General features: G+C 42.2%; 1 protein-coding gene across 2 annotated transcripts; it reads right to left on the reverse strand.

Annotated features, from left to right (window-relative positions):
* Positions 1–1,230: 1,230 nt before the first annotated feature.
* On the reverse strand, positions 1,231–9,901 carry LOC112263408 (tetraspanin-36). Of its 2 annotated transcripts, XR_006084699.1 has the most exons (8): positions 9,736–9,901; positions 8,242–8,433; positions 7,775–7,849; positions 7,536–7,631; positions 6,280–6,429; positions 3,883–3,966; positions 1,810–3,654; positions 1,231–1,744 (listed from the first exon to the last, which is right to left on the reverse strand). XR_006084699.1 is itself a non-coding variant. In XM_024439583.2 (7 exons), exons 1-7 carry the CDS (start codon positions 9,793–9,795, stop codon positions 3,580–3,582), a joined length of 732 nt encoding a protein of 243 aa, XP_024295351.1. In that variant the 5' UTR covers positions 9,796–9,901; the 3' UTR covers positions 1,231–3,579. The 2 variants fall into 2 exon arrangements, 1 of the variants encoding a protein (XP_024295351.1); XM_024439583.2 differs by having other exon boundaries at positions 1,231–3,654.
* Positions 9,902–15,814: the final 5,913 nt, after the last annotated feature.

Genomic DNA, 15,814 nt, shown 5'->3' on the forward strand with positions numbered 1-15,814 from the left:
TTCCATTCCAGCCAAATGTCCTGCTTGCATGCGCCTACCCGATATCAAGGTGTTTTGGTACTTCCCTTATGCGCTACGCTTTTCCAGGTGCTAACTTTTACTATACCACCGGTCAATATAGTTAGTCTGTCTATCCTGCCCTCTAGCCACCATTCAGTGGCACCTAGTGCTAGGTGGGTCGTTAGTCCAGATTTGCAATGGTCTAACTAGCAATCATACCACACATAAAAGCATTCAACGCAGCATCAATTCTCAGGACAAACAGGAATAGCTGATGGCAGCGGGGAGGCCAGCTGCATCATTGGACATGAAAGAACTCCCCTACTGATCTTGTTTGGGGACAATACAATTATCCTAGCTAGACTAGCCAACAACACTACAATGCAATGGCATTATTGTTTTCAGGTGAGTACAAAATTAAACTCTAGGCTGCAGTGGAAATGTCATTTGAATAACGCTGAGATGTGAATGTGTCATATGCTCCTGGCAGGCCCAGTTATTCAGGAAAGCTTAACGCAAGCTTAATGCGGCTATTCCTCGCTCACCTCGAACCTAAAGCTTCGTTATAGTCAAAATATTTGTCATTGAACTTTTAAAATGTATGACCTTTTATATGTGGCATAAACACAACCAGTCACAATGCTTTAATCTGATTAGGCTACTTCAAAAGTCTCCTGCAGGAAAATAGAATTCCAGCATCCTCAACATTAACCAGGTTTTCAACAAAACTTTTTATGCAAGTAAAACACATGTTGGATAAAAATGTAGACAAAATAAAATACACTAAACAAGGTGGGATCTGTTTGTGTGTAAAATGTATTATGCGAAAAATGGCGGTAGAAACTCTTATGCGCAAATACTGATATAATAATAACCATCATATTGAAATAAACTTGTAGTCACATGATATGTTGTGTCGTCTCCCAGTACGACTCGGGAAAGCATGGAGTTTATTAGGCTACAGCTTAAATAAATGATGATGAACTTCACAGGGTGGTGGTGAAAATGCAAGGTGATGAGTTTGATGCTCCTTTCAATAAATATCAAAGGTCTTTCTATGATGATCGATGCTAGACTGCCATTTGACAAATAACAATTCTCACACTTTCGTCCATAATAATCATGTACCCTCAATGTATCTGCGATACCAGAGTAGGCACTTTCGCTATACCTATGCAAAAAAAAATGTGACAAAACAAGGCCAAGAGTTAAAAATGCAATGGAAACCCATTTAACTTGTAGTTTTTTATTTTGGTACATGGGAATTTAACCGCAACATTTATTTGTTACGTGCACTACGTATTTACGCAAAGACTTATCAGCAACAAGTCAATTAGATAGAAAAACAACTCTGATGGGAAAATGCGCATATTGTTTTTATGCAGATTTTATAAAATGTGCATGAAAATCTTTCCCCAATTGGATGCAATTGACACCCTAGACTCTGGCAAGTGCACTACTCCAGTGGCAAACAACTTTGTAAGAATTGTACTTAACCCCCCCCCCCTCATACTCATCTGGAGGTCAAGCATTTTAAGCAGGCTGGCTGTGATTATTTTGAGGGGGACCACAGTCTGGACCAATTATCAGACTCTTCCCCAGGTACCACATTTTTCATTTGTTAGATATGTCCACCAGCATAATACCAGAGCCAGACACTCTAATATTCATTGTTTTAAATCTAAAAGTCTATCTGGTGAGAACACTTTTTAATATACCAGCGTTATTGAGTGGAACAAAATACCTCTAAAAGTCTATCTGGTGAGAACACTTTTTAATATACCAGTGTTATTGAGTGGAACAAAATACCACAGCAACTCAAAGCCATACCAACAATAAACACTTCTAAAAAATTGTTTTAATTTTTTTTAAAGCTGGCTAATGTGTGAAAAGTATAACCTTTTGCCTGCATCTATGTAAGTGTATATGTAGTTGTGTAAAAATAGGGACCACATTGCAACCCGGGTCACTTTTTTACTGCCAAATAAAATAAATTAATCCAAAATGTGCAACAGCCAATTGACAAATGGAAAGAGACATGTTACAAAACGCCAAAATGTTTAATGACATTCTGAGATTGTCAAGCCAACTTTTTGATTCTCCATAGGCCTACAAGGTAGGGAGGGATTTATTTTCTGTTTGTCGAGATTGACAGTATTTACTGCGGTGTTGAAAATGCAAACCATGATACTGAAACGCCCAAAGTCGGTATGCTTTGTTTATTGGTTGTGTGGTGCATTGGCACAGAAACCTGTCGGTGGAAAATTCATTCCATATATTTTAATATAATGAGAAATATGACATCAAAATGTTTTAAAAAAATGATTCCTCTTGTTGATCATGGTCTGCAGCTGGCTCCGATCATAGTGTAAGCCCTAATGAAACAGGCAGGGAGCTAGTCCGTGTTGGTCGACAAACACTCAACCTTCAAGGCCTGTAGCCCTGTGTGGCATCGACAGTGCCACAAAAGCATGCTCAAGTGGCAAAGTCAATATCCACGCTTATAAACACAGGGTCACTACAGTTATTATTTGTGGTCATAAACATTATTTTGAGTTAACTCTGAGTAGGCAGTGTGCAAATTTTTTTTTGTTTTTTTTTTTTTTAGCAGTACAAGAGGAAGGTCATTTGAAAATATTTTTACTTTGTGGAGGGGGGTGCATTTTCTTTATGACACCCCCCCCACCCTCTAGTACATTTCAAACTGTCCCTTAGTTTTATCAAATAATTTCCCAAATAATCTTGACAGTCCTTTCGTAACGTAATAATACTGTATATCCAAGACAATCCAGTCTTGATTAAACAGAGCCTACTACCCTGACGTATTGAAGTCTTAACGTCCTTGGCCGTTTCAACATAACATTTCAAGCCTTAAAAAAAGGGGCAATCTGGGAGTGGCACATACATTTTTGGTCAACAAATTAATGATATATAGCAATTGATTATTGAAAAATATTACTTAAAAGCCTCATGAGCTTAGTTAAACTGTCTTACCCCATCAGAACCCAAAATATAAGCCTTTTACTCCATTGTTTGTAAACAATGTGATTGTAAACAAACACTACCACTTTTTTATTTTTAAGGAAAACATTCATTTTGATCTAATATATGGTTAGTCTCTGTATCCATAGATCCGTCTGAATTTGAGAATGGTTACATTGTTATTGTTTGAGTCCCAGATTGCCTCTTTAAAATGGAGTGTACCCCATATACTGATGTCACTGAGCAAACCCTTTCTTATTTTTTTCAGTATGCACAGCAGGAAATTACAAAACCAACTTCCATTGTTTAAAAGTTTGAGTGGTAATTCCTATTTGCAACTATCTTTAAAAAAAAGGCATCTTGTGGTTTCCAATGCTTCAAATGTTGAGTGGTTTGCCCAACATTTGGTGGGCTGACAACTACATAAGAATGCTGAATGAAAACTGTAAGAATGTTCCTGAAAGGTTGCTAAAATCTTGGAGTGGGGAACATAAGTCCTAAGGCTCTATTGTCTCAGTGCTGGAGAAAGGGGAGAGGAGTCAGGGGCCAGGAGAGAGTGCAAGACAAGCCTCAGAAGTATACTTCAAGCCAACAGGATCAGGCATCCAGGGACTGGTAGCCACCTCGTCTGACTTTACACGTGATCACACACACACTGAGTGTCCCGAAAATCTGAAAGGAAAGGACAAAGAAATGCAGTAAAATTCAGTACATCCAGTACAGAGTAAATTGTCTGGCACCAAAGATTAAAGTAGATTCACACATCTCAGAAAAGTCCCACTATCCCCAATTTTGGGGTGGAAGCATGTAGCTTCAGGCCAAACACCGGTGCAAAGCCTGATATTGGAAATGCAACATAATAAATGAAATGTTAAGTCAGAGGACAGCCAGGTACAGTACCTTGAAGATGGCAAATCCAAGGATGACCAGCAAGGCATAACTCATCACATCCTGAAGGAGCTGTTCCAGCATACCCTCACAACCCTAGAGTTACACACACACACACACACACGAGAGTAAGGACTAACAAATATAAATACAGAAAAATGGTAGAAATGATCACGCTCTCCTCAGCCGATGTGAGCAAGACCTTTAAACAGGTCAACATTCACAAGGCCGCAGGGCCAGATGAATTACGACACATACTATGAGCATGCGCTGACCAACTGGCAAGTGTCTTCACTGACATTTTCAATATCTCCCTGTCTAAGTCTGTAATACCAACATGTTTCAAGCAGACCACCCAAGAACACTAAGGTAACCTAATTGACTATTGACCATTAGCACTCACGAGGTGCTTTGAAAGGCTGGTCATGGCTCACATCAACACCATTATCCCAGAAACCCTAGACCCACTCCAATTTGCACAACATTCTAACAGATCCACAGGTGATGCAATCTCTGTTTCACTCCACACTGCCCTTTCAAACCTGGACAAAAGAAACACCTGCCTCCCGGGTGGCGCAGTGTTTTAGGGCGCTGTATTGCAGCGCCAGCTGTGCCACCAGAGACTCTGGGTTCGCGCCCAGGCTCTGTCGTAACCGGCCGCGACCGGGAGGTCTGTGGGGCGACGCACAATTGGCCTAGCGTCGTCCGGGTTAGGGAGGGTTTGGCCGGTAGGGAAATCCTTGTCTCAACGCGCACCAGCGACTCCTGTGGCGGGCCGGGCGCAGTGCGTGCTAACCAAGGTTGCCAAGGTGCACGGGTTGGATGGCGCTGTGTTAAGAAGCAGTGCGGCTTGGTTGGGTTGTGTATCGGAGGACGCATGACTTTCAACCTTCGTCTCTCCCGAGCCCGTATGGGAGTTGTAGCGATGAGACAAGATAGTAGCTACTAAAAAATAACAATTGGATACCACGAAATTGGGGAGAAAAAGGGATACCTATGTGAGAATGATATTCATTGACTACAGCTCAGCGTTCAACACCATAGTGCCCTCAAAGCTCATCACTAAGCTAAGGACCCTGGAACTAAACACCTCCCTCTGCAACTGGATCCTGGACTTCCTGACGGGCCGCCCCCAAATGGTAAAGGGAGGTAAACAACACATCCGCCACACTGATCCTCAACACGGGAGCCCCTCAGGGGTGCGTGCTCAGTCCCCTCCTGTACACTCATGACTGCAAGGCCAGGCACAATTCGAACACCATCATTAAGTTTGCCAATGATCAACGACGAGACAGCATATAGAGAGGAGGTCAGAGACCTGGCCGTGTAGTGCCAGGACAACAACCTCTCCCTCAATGTGATCAAGACTAAGGAAATTATTGTGGATTACAGGAAAAGGAGGACCGAGCACGTCCCCATTCTCATGGACGGGGCTGTAGATGAGCAGGTTGAGAGCTTCAAGTTCCTTGGTGTCCACGTCACCAACAAACTAACATGGTCCAAGCACACCAAGACAGTCGTGAAGAGGGCACAACAAAACCTATTCCCCTTCAGGAGACCGAAAAGATTTGGCATGGGTCCTCAGATCCTCAAAAAGGTTCTACAGTTGCACCATCGAAAGCATCCTGACGGGTTGCATCACTGCCTGGTATGGTAACTGCCTCCGACCGCAAGGCACTACAGCGGGTAGTGCGTATGGCCCAGTACATCACTCTATACCAGGCGGTGTCATAGGAAGGCCCTTAAAATTGTCAAAGACTCCAGCCACCCTAGTCATAGACAGTTCTCTCTGCTACCGCATGGCAAGAGGTACCCGGTGCACCAAGTCTAGGTCCAAGAGGCTTCCAAACAGCTACTACCCCCAAGCCATAAGACTCCTGAACATCTAAACAAATGGCGAACCCCCCCATCCCTTTTATACTGCTGCTACTCTGTTATTATCTATGCATAGTCACTTTAATAACTACCTACATGTACATATTACCTCAATTACCTTGACACCGGTGCCCCCACACATTGAATCTGTACCGGTACATCTGTACCCTGTATATAACCTTGCTATTGTTATTTTACTGCTGCTCTTTAATTATGTTACTTTTATAATGTTGTTTTTTTAGGTAATTTTAATTTTTAACTGCATTGTTGGTTAAGGGCTTGTAAGTAAGCATTTCACTTTAAGGTCTACACCTGTTGTATTCGGCACATGTGACTAAGACAATTTTATTTGATATGAATAAGACAGACTATCGAAAATTGATCAAAGGCCAGTCATCCTTTTCATTTTTGTTAAGTAAGGTTTTGGGGAGGACAAACTGATCCTAGATCTCTGCCTAAAGGCTACGTCTCCCCAGCGAGTTAAATTAGCTTAAGAGGTAGCATTAGTTAGACGTTTACTGAATTGATCCATACCCGGGTATTGAGCAGGTCTAGCTGGTCCAGTTTGCCTGTACACTCGGTGTTGTTCCCTTTACAACAGGAGACGGGCACAGCGTTGTTAATGCTGCTGTACCAGGGGTTGGTGGTCCAGTTCAGGTAGGTCTGCACTCCACAGCACTGCAACTGTATACAGAGAGAAGAAGAATGCTTGGTAGTTTCATATCATAGCGACTTAATGTGGTTCATGTGTAGACTTATTTATAGGTCCTAAACCAGCTCCAAGCTGGCAAAAGTCTAGTTTCCTGTATCATGTAATCTTTGTGCAAGCCAATTATTTATACAGTATATACACACACACAAAATAGGCACGGTTTTAAAGCCACTCAACTTCCATTTTAGTGCTCCCCCACCATTGTAAAAAAAGCTACAGAAATGCATTTATTAATGTCTACATTCGTTTTTGCCACATTTATTATATTACAGACATCTTAATGCATCATTTTATAACATATTATGAGAGCTAAAAATGTATTTTTAATGCATTTTCCTTAATGTATAATTTTTTAGAGAGTACTAATGTTACCGTCAACAAACAAAATAAATACTTAAATGCATGTAATTCTGTCCTTGAGACATTTTATTGAAATACAGTAGAATTCTATGAATTCCTAGCAGGTTGACATGTATTGTCATGGGTCTTGCCCTGGATGCAGAACAGAGCAGTTTCCACTAGATAGGCCAGCTGCAAAGTTAAAATTGGCCATATCATAAAAATGGATGAAAACAAAAATTCCCTTTTTGATCTTAATTTAGGACATTAGGGTTAGCAGTGTGGTTAAGTTTAGGGTTACAGTTCAAATCAGATTTTATGACTGTGGCTCTGCCAGCTAGTGACCACTCTGCAGAGCTGCCTCCAGTACACGAGTCATCTCAATAAATGCCAACCTGCTTATACCTATGGGGGACTGCGCCTTCTGAGGAGTACCAACACGGTTGACCGGTGTCTTCAAAACCTCTCATTAGCCAATACATAGACAGCATCAGCAATCTAGTGTATACATTATTGGTTCCAACCGGTGCTTCCTAGCACCAGAGAGGTTTAAAAATCGAGAGACTGAACATGCGATTTCTTCTTGTAACTCCCGCAACAAAGACTCAGACCACCATCAACGGGAGAGTGGCAAATTTCTCCATGAGGTCGGCCTATTTACAGGAAGTAGTCGCACATTGAGAATCTCGGTTTCAATCCTAGTAAGCCCCTGCTCGCTCAGAGATGGCATGATACTGACCTGAGACTGCAAGTAATCCACAGCATGGGTGTCAGAGTTCTGACCATCATACTTCAGGAACACATCACTCATTGACCGCTCCAAGTCCCCTTTTATCTGTAAAGATGAGGTATACAAACCTAAATCTGTCTTTTCAAATACTGCGCTGATACTCCACACATGTAATACACCTACACAAATTGAATACGTAGTGTATTATTTTATTGTAACCTAAAGAGACAAATGTGGAATTCACTCACCCTTCTTTGGTAGATGATCCCATACACTAGAGCAGCAACCTCTGCTGCAAAGATAGCCAGGATAACCAGCAGGAACTGGAACGAGAGGGAGAGACAATAAATCAGCAAGGAGAACGAGAACAAGGGGAGCAGCAGCAGGACTTCAACACAAAGAGCGTACAATGTATCAGGGTTGGGGTCAATTCCAAATGTAAACAATTACAATTAAAAAAATGAATTGAAAAGCATTGAAGAGACTTGGAATTACAGTGTATGACCTGAATTGACCGCAATTCTAATAGAATTGACCCCAACCCTGCAGTGTATGCCTCCCAAATGGCACCCTATTCCATATGTAGGACATAGGGTGCCATTTGGCACACACACACACACACACACACACACCAGTGTTATTACAAAAGGCCTGGCTGGCTGCACCACCAGTCTCCCCTTTCACCATCACCAAGGTGTCTGAGGCTTATACTCACAAAGCTAAGGCCCACTTTGGATTCTCTCAGGGTGGCGTAGCAGCCCACAGTCCCGATGATGAACATCACCACTCCCACAGGTATGATGATGCCTGCCGAGATGAAAGTGTACTTATCCTGCAGGAAGTTGTCAAAGTTGCTGTAGCTCTTGATCACATAAGAGCCTACATAGACAAGGGCACCCCCCGCAGCCTAGAGTGAAGAACACAACAACATGAGCATTTTATACAGCGAATCAAGGTAGTGTTGCCTATTTTCCACACGTCGCCAGATTTGTGCACGTGCACACTCCCAATCATGGATTTAAAAGCATAGGATTGGTGTAAGCATTGGCTGAAGGGAGCTTCCACCATTGTTAAATCCATTTCACAAAGTATGAAAGCGCACTCTTCAGGAGGAGGGTGGACAATTGGGACGCAACATGGGTGAGGCCAACTCATACAGCTGCAGAATTGTCCTACGAATTGCAGTGTATATAGTCAACTCTCAGGTCATATAGAAGTCATCTCTCTAGAAAAATCATTGAATACTTGGTTATTGCACAAGGTATCTAAAGAGGTAGATTTGTCAAAAACAAGGGATTCAGAATGCCCTTGGTGACTGCCTTTAGCAGTTCTCTTTAGCTTTCTTTCTCTCAAACCCACTGGAGGTTTATTCAGAGTTTAAATGAACATTTCATCCACATTACATATTGGTTTCCTTACCCTGTAAGCAGTCTAAGGACAAGGTAAGACAGGAATCCATGCTTTGGTTTTGTTCACCTGACCACTGTCTCCACATTTTTGTGATCAGGTGGTGAGCTGCTCATTGCCTAATATTCCTTTAGATTCAAAGCTCCAGGGCACATGACCCGTTTTCGCTCACAAATGAGTCCTCAGTCATGAGATCCACCACCAGCCCACCCCGAGTAGAACGCACACACTCCACCACCACCACCCCCTAATCCTTCCAGGAACATGTGCCTCAAATGCGTGGAAAAAATAAAAAAGAACCACAGACTGTAGGTTGCTAGACTTTCGTACCCACCCTTCCCGCCAACCAACCACCCTACTTTCGTTTTTGCCTTATGTAACCATACCAAAGGTAACATATCATACAAATTTGGATGTCCCGGATTTACGTTTACTATATCTCGTTTATGAGACCAGGCTGTGTTGATATGCACCTGGAAGTAGGTCCACTTCAGAGACTTTTGAGAATGAGTATACTGCGAGTAAGGAGATGTTGAAATTTACACATAAATACAAACCAAGAAGAATAATTCCTTCCTCTAACCTGTTGGTAATGTTCAATAAGTCATGCACATTATTTAATCACGATTTGAAATCGATATTAGATACCGTACAGGCCATAACATTCAACAACCTACCATGTCCATTGCCCAACCAGAGGTTTCGTTTCACCAAAAACTGCTCACCATAGAGGAATTTAGATCAGTGGAAAGAAGTCGACACAGAAATCAAAGGAGCAACAGAAAGTCAACCAAACACTTACCCAAAATATTAAACTTAGAAGCAAAATGACTATTTTCGATGTAACAATTCCGCAATCCATGTTGATATGGTGGTGGGGAGCCTATCAGCTGGTCTCTGTTCTGATTATAAGGGGGTTCTGACTGCTTTGAGCATGAGTGGCTTGCTGACACATGATCACATACGTGTAGAAGAGCATACCGCGCACAGTTCATGTAGGGGTCCTAATGCCGACCCTTTACAAATGTATTGCTCCATGGCTACGTTTAGACAGGCAGCCCTAATTCTATTCTTTTTTTTTCGACTAATTTGTATTTTATCACATCAGATCTTTTACAGAGCTGATCTAAATGGTCAAAAGACAGTAATTTCAGTCAGTTGTATTTTATTTGAACTGTAGTTATTTGCATGAATTTCATTTTGATCATCTAAAATCAAACATATATTCCATGCACATGATTGTTTGGGGTCCAGATTATGGTTCGATTACATCCTTTGCAACGACTTCTTTAATAATTCTGTTCACACGGACATATCTGATATGCAGAAAGTCGCCAAACAAAAGACACGTTCTACCAAAGTGGCCATGTTATTTTTGTGAAGACGATTTGATTCTGAGTTCGGACATATAAAGTTTCTATATGAAAACTATTTCTAAAATGCATACTTTCAGTTTTTCCCGAACTCAATTCACTCCGCAAAAGAAGCACGCTGCCAGTGCAAGCACATCCACAGATCAAATATACCTATGTGACTCTGATTAAGGCGTTTACGTGTCCTAATAATTCGAAAGATTAGGCAGACAACCATGTGATTTAATCGGTGTATACATACGTCGTTTACGACATTATGCCGATTAAGATAAAAACAATGATTAACTGTTTAGATGCATAATGCCATACTCGGCCTATGAATCAGTGTAATATTGAATTATTAGTATGCATTTACGAAAGGGTGCCTCTCACGACCTGTTCTTATTCCGCGTTCAAAATCTCCGACTTCCGACTCCAGTGCGTTCAAAACAATTGGGAACTCAGGGGAAAAAAACCCAACTCGGGTGTATGCCCGGACCAGTTCTCAGTCAATCAATCAAATGTATTTGTAAAGCCCTTTTTACATCAGCCAATGTCACAAAGTGCTATACAGAAACCCAGCCCCCCCCAAAAAAAAAAAAAAACAGCAAGCAATGCTGTAGAAGCACCGTGGCTAGGAAAAACTCCCTAAAGGCAGGAACCTTGGGAGAAACCTAGAGAGGAACCTGGTTGAGGGGTGGCCAGTCCTCTTCTGGCTATGCCAGGTGGAGATTATAACAGTACATGGCCAAGATGTTCAAACGTTCATAGACGACCATCAGGGTCAAATAATAATAATCACAGTGGTTGTAGAGGATGCAACAGGTCAGCACCTCAGGAGTAAATGTCAATTGGCTTTTCATAGCAGAGCATTCAGAGTTAGAGACAGCAGGTACGGTAGACAGAGAGTCGAAAACAGCAGGTCCCGGACAATGCAACACCTCTGGTGAACAGGTCAGGGGTTCAAATCAAATCAAATTTTGTCACATGGGCTGAATACAACAGGTGTAGACCTTACAATGAAATGCTCACTTACAAGCCCTTAACCAACAATGCAGTTTTAAGAAAATACCTAAAAAAGTAAGAAATAAAAGTAACAAATAATTACCGAGTACCCATTCCATGGCACATGGTTTATGAATTGATATGCAAAACAACGCCGGATGCAAAACTTCTAATTTTTCAATTTAGATTACTATACAAAATTCTTGCAACTAATAGAATGTTATATATATGGGGGATACAATCTTCCCAGCTCTGCAGATTCTGCTGTGAGGAGGCAGAGTCATTAGATCATTTATTTTGGTATTGTCCATATGGAGCTCGTTTTTGGTCACAGGTCCAGGAATGGCTGAAGAATTGCAACATTTGCCTAGAACTAACGCTGCAGATAGCAATACTGGGTGATTTGAAAAGCCATAGTCAATCAATCAATAATATAATTATTATTTTAACAAAAATGTTTATTTTGAATATACAATCTGTAGAATCTATGACAATAGAAAGGTTCAATTATTTTGTGAAGCATCACAGCACAGTTGAAAAATATATGGCAAATAGAAATCCAAAATGGATGATGTTGAGAGATAGATGGGAGGGGTTGAATGGAGCTGAAGGGTGGGACTAATAGCAAGATAAAACATGTAGAACATACGGGGTCTGTAAAATGTATATAGGTTCAGAACTTTTGTGAAATAGCACAGTTACAAATAGAAATCAAACTGGAAGGACATCAGAAATATAGGAAGAACTCAAAACAAACAAAAAATAATTATTGTAAAATAGACTGTGTCTGTAAAATGTGTATCAGATGTATAAATTGAAGGTAAAAGCTGAAGTGTTTATTAGTTTACTCCAATTGGAGGATCGTGGTAGGTTTTGCGGGGAATAATAATAAAGGTATATTCTTTAAAAAAGTATGTATGTCTATATAGGTATGTGTATGTATATATGTGTATATGTATGCATGCGTGTATGGATATATATATTTACCAAAAAAATATATGGGGGATTGGAAATGATGCAGACAATTACATTGATGGAAGCAACATTCTTTCTGCAATATTAAGCTGATCCACCCCATAAAATTAAAATAAAATAATTGTAAAAAAATGTTTTTTTTAAAGAATTACAGAGCAGCAGTAAGATCACAATAGCGAGGCTATATACAGGGGGTACCGGTACAGAGTCAATATGCGGGGACACCGGTTTCCATAGCCGCAGGCAGAACAGTTGAAACTGGAGCAGTAGCACTACCCGGTGGAATGGGGATAGCAAGTGAAGAAGTTTTTGGTGCTCCTGGCAGTTAGTACATTACGATGTTCCCATTAATGTTTTACTACTGCCATCTAGTGGTGATGTAGTTTAAACCTTTAATCAAATTCAATTGTATTTCAAATCAAATCAAAGTTTATTTGTCATGTGCGCCGAATACAACAGACCTTACAGTGAAATGCTTACTTACAGGCTCTAACCAATAGTGCAAAAAAGGTATTAGGTGAACAATAGGTAAGTAAAGAAATAAAACAACAGTCAAAAGACAGGCTATATACAGTAGCGAGGCTATAAAAGTAGCGAGGCTACATACAGACACCGGTTAGTCAGGCTGATTGAGGTAGTATGTACATGTAGATATGGTTAAAGTGACTATGCATATATGATGAACAGAGAGTAGCAGAAGCGAGGGGTTGGCGGGTGGTGGGTGGTGGGTTGCGGGACACAATGCAGATAGCCCGGTTAGCCAATGTGTGGGAGCACTGGTTGGTCGGCCCAATTGAGGTAGTATGTACATGAATGTATAGTTAAAGTGAATATGCATATATGATAAACAAAGAGTAGCAGCAGCGTAAAAAAGAGGGGTTGTGGGGGAGGCACACAATGCAAATAGTGCGGGTAGCCATTTGATTACCTGTTCAGGAGTCTTATGGCTTGGGGGTAAAAACTGTTGAGAAGCATTTTTGTCCTAGACTTGGCACTCCAGTACCGCTTACCATGCGGTAGTAGAGAGAACAGTCTATGACTGGGGTCTTTGACAATTTTTAGGGCCGCCTGGTATAGAGGTCCTGAACGGCAGGCTGCTTAGCCCCAGTGATGTACTGGGCCGTACGCACTGCCCTTTGTAGTGCCTTGCGGTCAGAGGCCGAGCAATTGCCGTACCAGTGATGCAACCAGTGCAACCAGATGCAACCAGATGCTCTCGATGTTGCAGCTGTAGAAACTTTTGAGGATCTCAGGACCCATGCCAAATCTTTTTAGTTTCCTGACGGGGAATAGGCTTTGTCGTGCCCTCTTCACGACTGTCTTGGTGTGTTTGGACCATTATAGTTTGTTGTTGATGTGGACACCAAGGAACTTCAAGCTCTCAACCTGCTCCACTACAGCCCCGTCGATGAGAATGGGGGCGTGCTCAGTCTTCCTTTTCCTGTAGTCCACAATCATCTCCTTAGTCTTGGGTACGTTGAGGGATAGGTTGTTATTCTGGCACCACCTGGCCAGGTCTCTGACTTCCTCCCTATAGGCTGTCTCATCGTTGTTAGTGATCAGGCCTACCACCGTTGTGTAGTCTGCAAACTTAATGATGGTGTTGGAGTCGTGCCTGGCCATGCAGGAGGGGACTGAGCACAGACCCCTGATGGGCCTCCGTCTTGAGGATCAGTGTGGCGGCTGTGTTGTTACCTCCCCTTACCACCTGGGGGCGGCCAGTCAGGAAGTCCAGGATCCAGTTGCAGAGGGAGGTGTTTAGTCCCCGGATCCTTAGCTAGGTGATGAGCTTCGAGGGCACTATGGTGTTGAACGCTGAGCTGTAGTCAATGAATAGCATTTTCACATAAGTGTTCATTTTGTGCAGGTGGGAAAGGGCAGTGTGGAGCGCAATGGAGATTACATCATCTGTGGATCTGTTTGGGCGTTATGCAAATTGGAGTGGGTCTAGGGTTTCTGGGATAATGGTGTTGATGTGAGCCATTACCAACCTTTCAAAGCACTTCATGGCTACAGACGTGAGTGCTACGGGTCTGTAGTCATTTAGGCAGGTTACCTTTGTGTTCTTGGGCACAGGGACTATAGTGGTCTGCTTGAAACATGTTGCTATTACAGACTCAATCAGGGACATGTTGAAAATGTCAGTGAAGACACCTGCCAGTTGGTCAGCACATGCCCGGAGCACATGTCCTGGTAATCCGTCTGGCCCCGCAGTCTTGTGTATGTTGACCTGTTTAAAGGTCTTACTCACGTCGGCTACGGAGAGCGTGATCACACAGTCGTCCGGTACAGCTGATGCTCTCATGTATGCCTCAGTATTGCTTGCCTTGAAGCGAGCATAGAAGTGGTTTAGCTCGTCTGGTAGGCTCGTGTCACTGGGCAGTTCGCGGCTGTGCTTCCCTTTGTAGTCTGTAATAGTTTGCAAGCCCTGCCACATAAGACGGGTGTCGGAGCCGGTGTAGTATGATTCAATCTTAGCCCTGTATTGACACTTTTCCTGGTTGATGGTTCGTCGCAGGGCAGAGTAGGATTTCTTGTAACCTTCCGGGTTAGAGTCCGCACCTTGAAAGCGGCAGCTCTACCCTTTAGTTCAGTGCGAATTTTGCCTGTAATCCATGGCTTCTGGTTGGGGTATGTACGTACAGTCACTGTGGGGACGACGTCCTCGGTGCACTTATTGTTAAAGCCAGTGACTAATGTGTTGTACTCCTCAATGCCATCGGAAGAATCCCGGAACATGTTCCAGTCTGTGATAGCAAAACAGTCCTGTAGTTTGGCATCTGCTTCATCTGACCACTTTTTTATAGACCAAGTCACTGGTGCTTCCCACTTTAATTTTTGCTCGTAAGCAGGAATCAGGAGGATAGAGTTGTGGTCGGATTTACCGAATGGAGGGCGAAGGAGAGCTTCGTATGTGTCTCTGTGTGTGGAGTAAAGGTGGTCTAGATTTTTTTCCCTCTGGATGCACATTTAACATGTTGATAGAAATTTGGTAGAACTGATTTAAGTTTCCCTGCATTAAAGTCTCCGGCCACTAGGAGCGCCGCCTCTGGGTGAACGGTTTCCTGTTTGCTTATTTCCTTATACAGCTGACTGAGTGTGGTCTTAATGCCAGTATCTGTCTGTGGTGGTAAATAAACAGCCACGAAAAGTATAGCTGAAAATTCTCTAGGCAGGTAGTGTGGCCTGTAATTTATCACAATATACTCTACTGCAGGTGAGCAAAATCTAGAGACTTCCTTAGATTTCGTGCACCAGCTGTTGTTTACAAATATGCACAGATCACCCCCGCCCCCTTTAACGAAAAAGCCCCTAACGAAAAATCCAGTTCAAGAAATAGAGTTAAGAAGATATTTACTAAATAAACAAAAGAAAAATAAGTAACAATAAAATAACGAGGCTATATACAGGGGTCAATGTGCGGGGGTACAGGTTATTATATGTATAATAATGTGTTATAGTGCTGCCCTAATAGCTTATATTGTCACTGTGTCACGCAATGTAATTGTATAATAGCTGTATATTTTTCCTGATATTGATTCCACTTTT

The sequence above is a fragment of the Oncorhynchus tshawytscha genome, linkage group LG12, assembly GCF_018296145.1.
Source record: "Oncorhynchus tshawytscha isolate Ot180627B linkage group LG12, Otsh_v2.0, whole genome shotgun sequence".
In the NCBI taxonomy this organism is placed as follows: domain Eukaryota; kingdom Metazoa; phylum Chordata; class Actinopteri; order Salmoniformes; family Salmonidae; genus Oncorhynchus; species Oncorhynchus tshawytscha.

Bases quoted from the DNA above. Each gene is read 5' to 3' on its own strand.
- LOC112263408 (XM_024439583.2), bottom strand. From the start codon at position 9,795: ATGGATTGCGGAATTGTTACATCGAAAATAGTCATTTTGCTTCTAAGT. The intron at 7,632-7,774 runs GTGAGTGAATTC...TCATCTTTACAG, and splicing joins GGATCATCTACCAAAGAAGG to ATAAAAGGGGACTTGGAGCG. The intron at 6,430-7,535 runs GTCAGTATCATG...CTCTGTATACAG, and splicing joins TGGATTACTTGCAGTCTCAG to TTGCAGTGCTGTGGAGTGCA.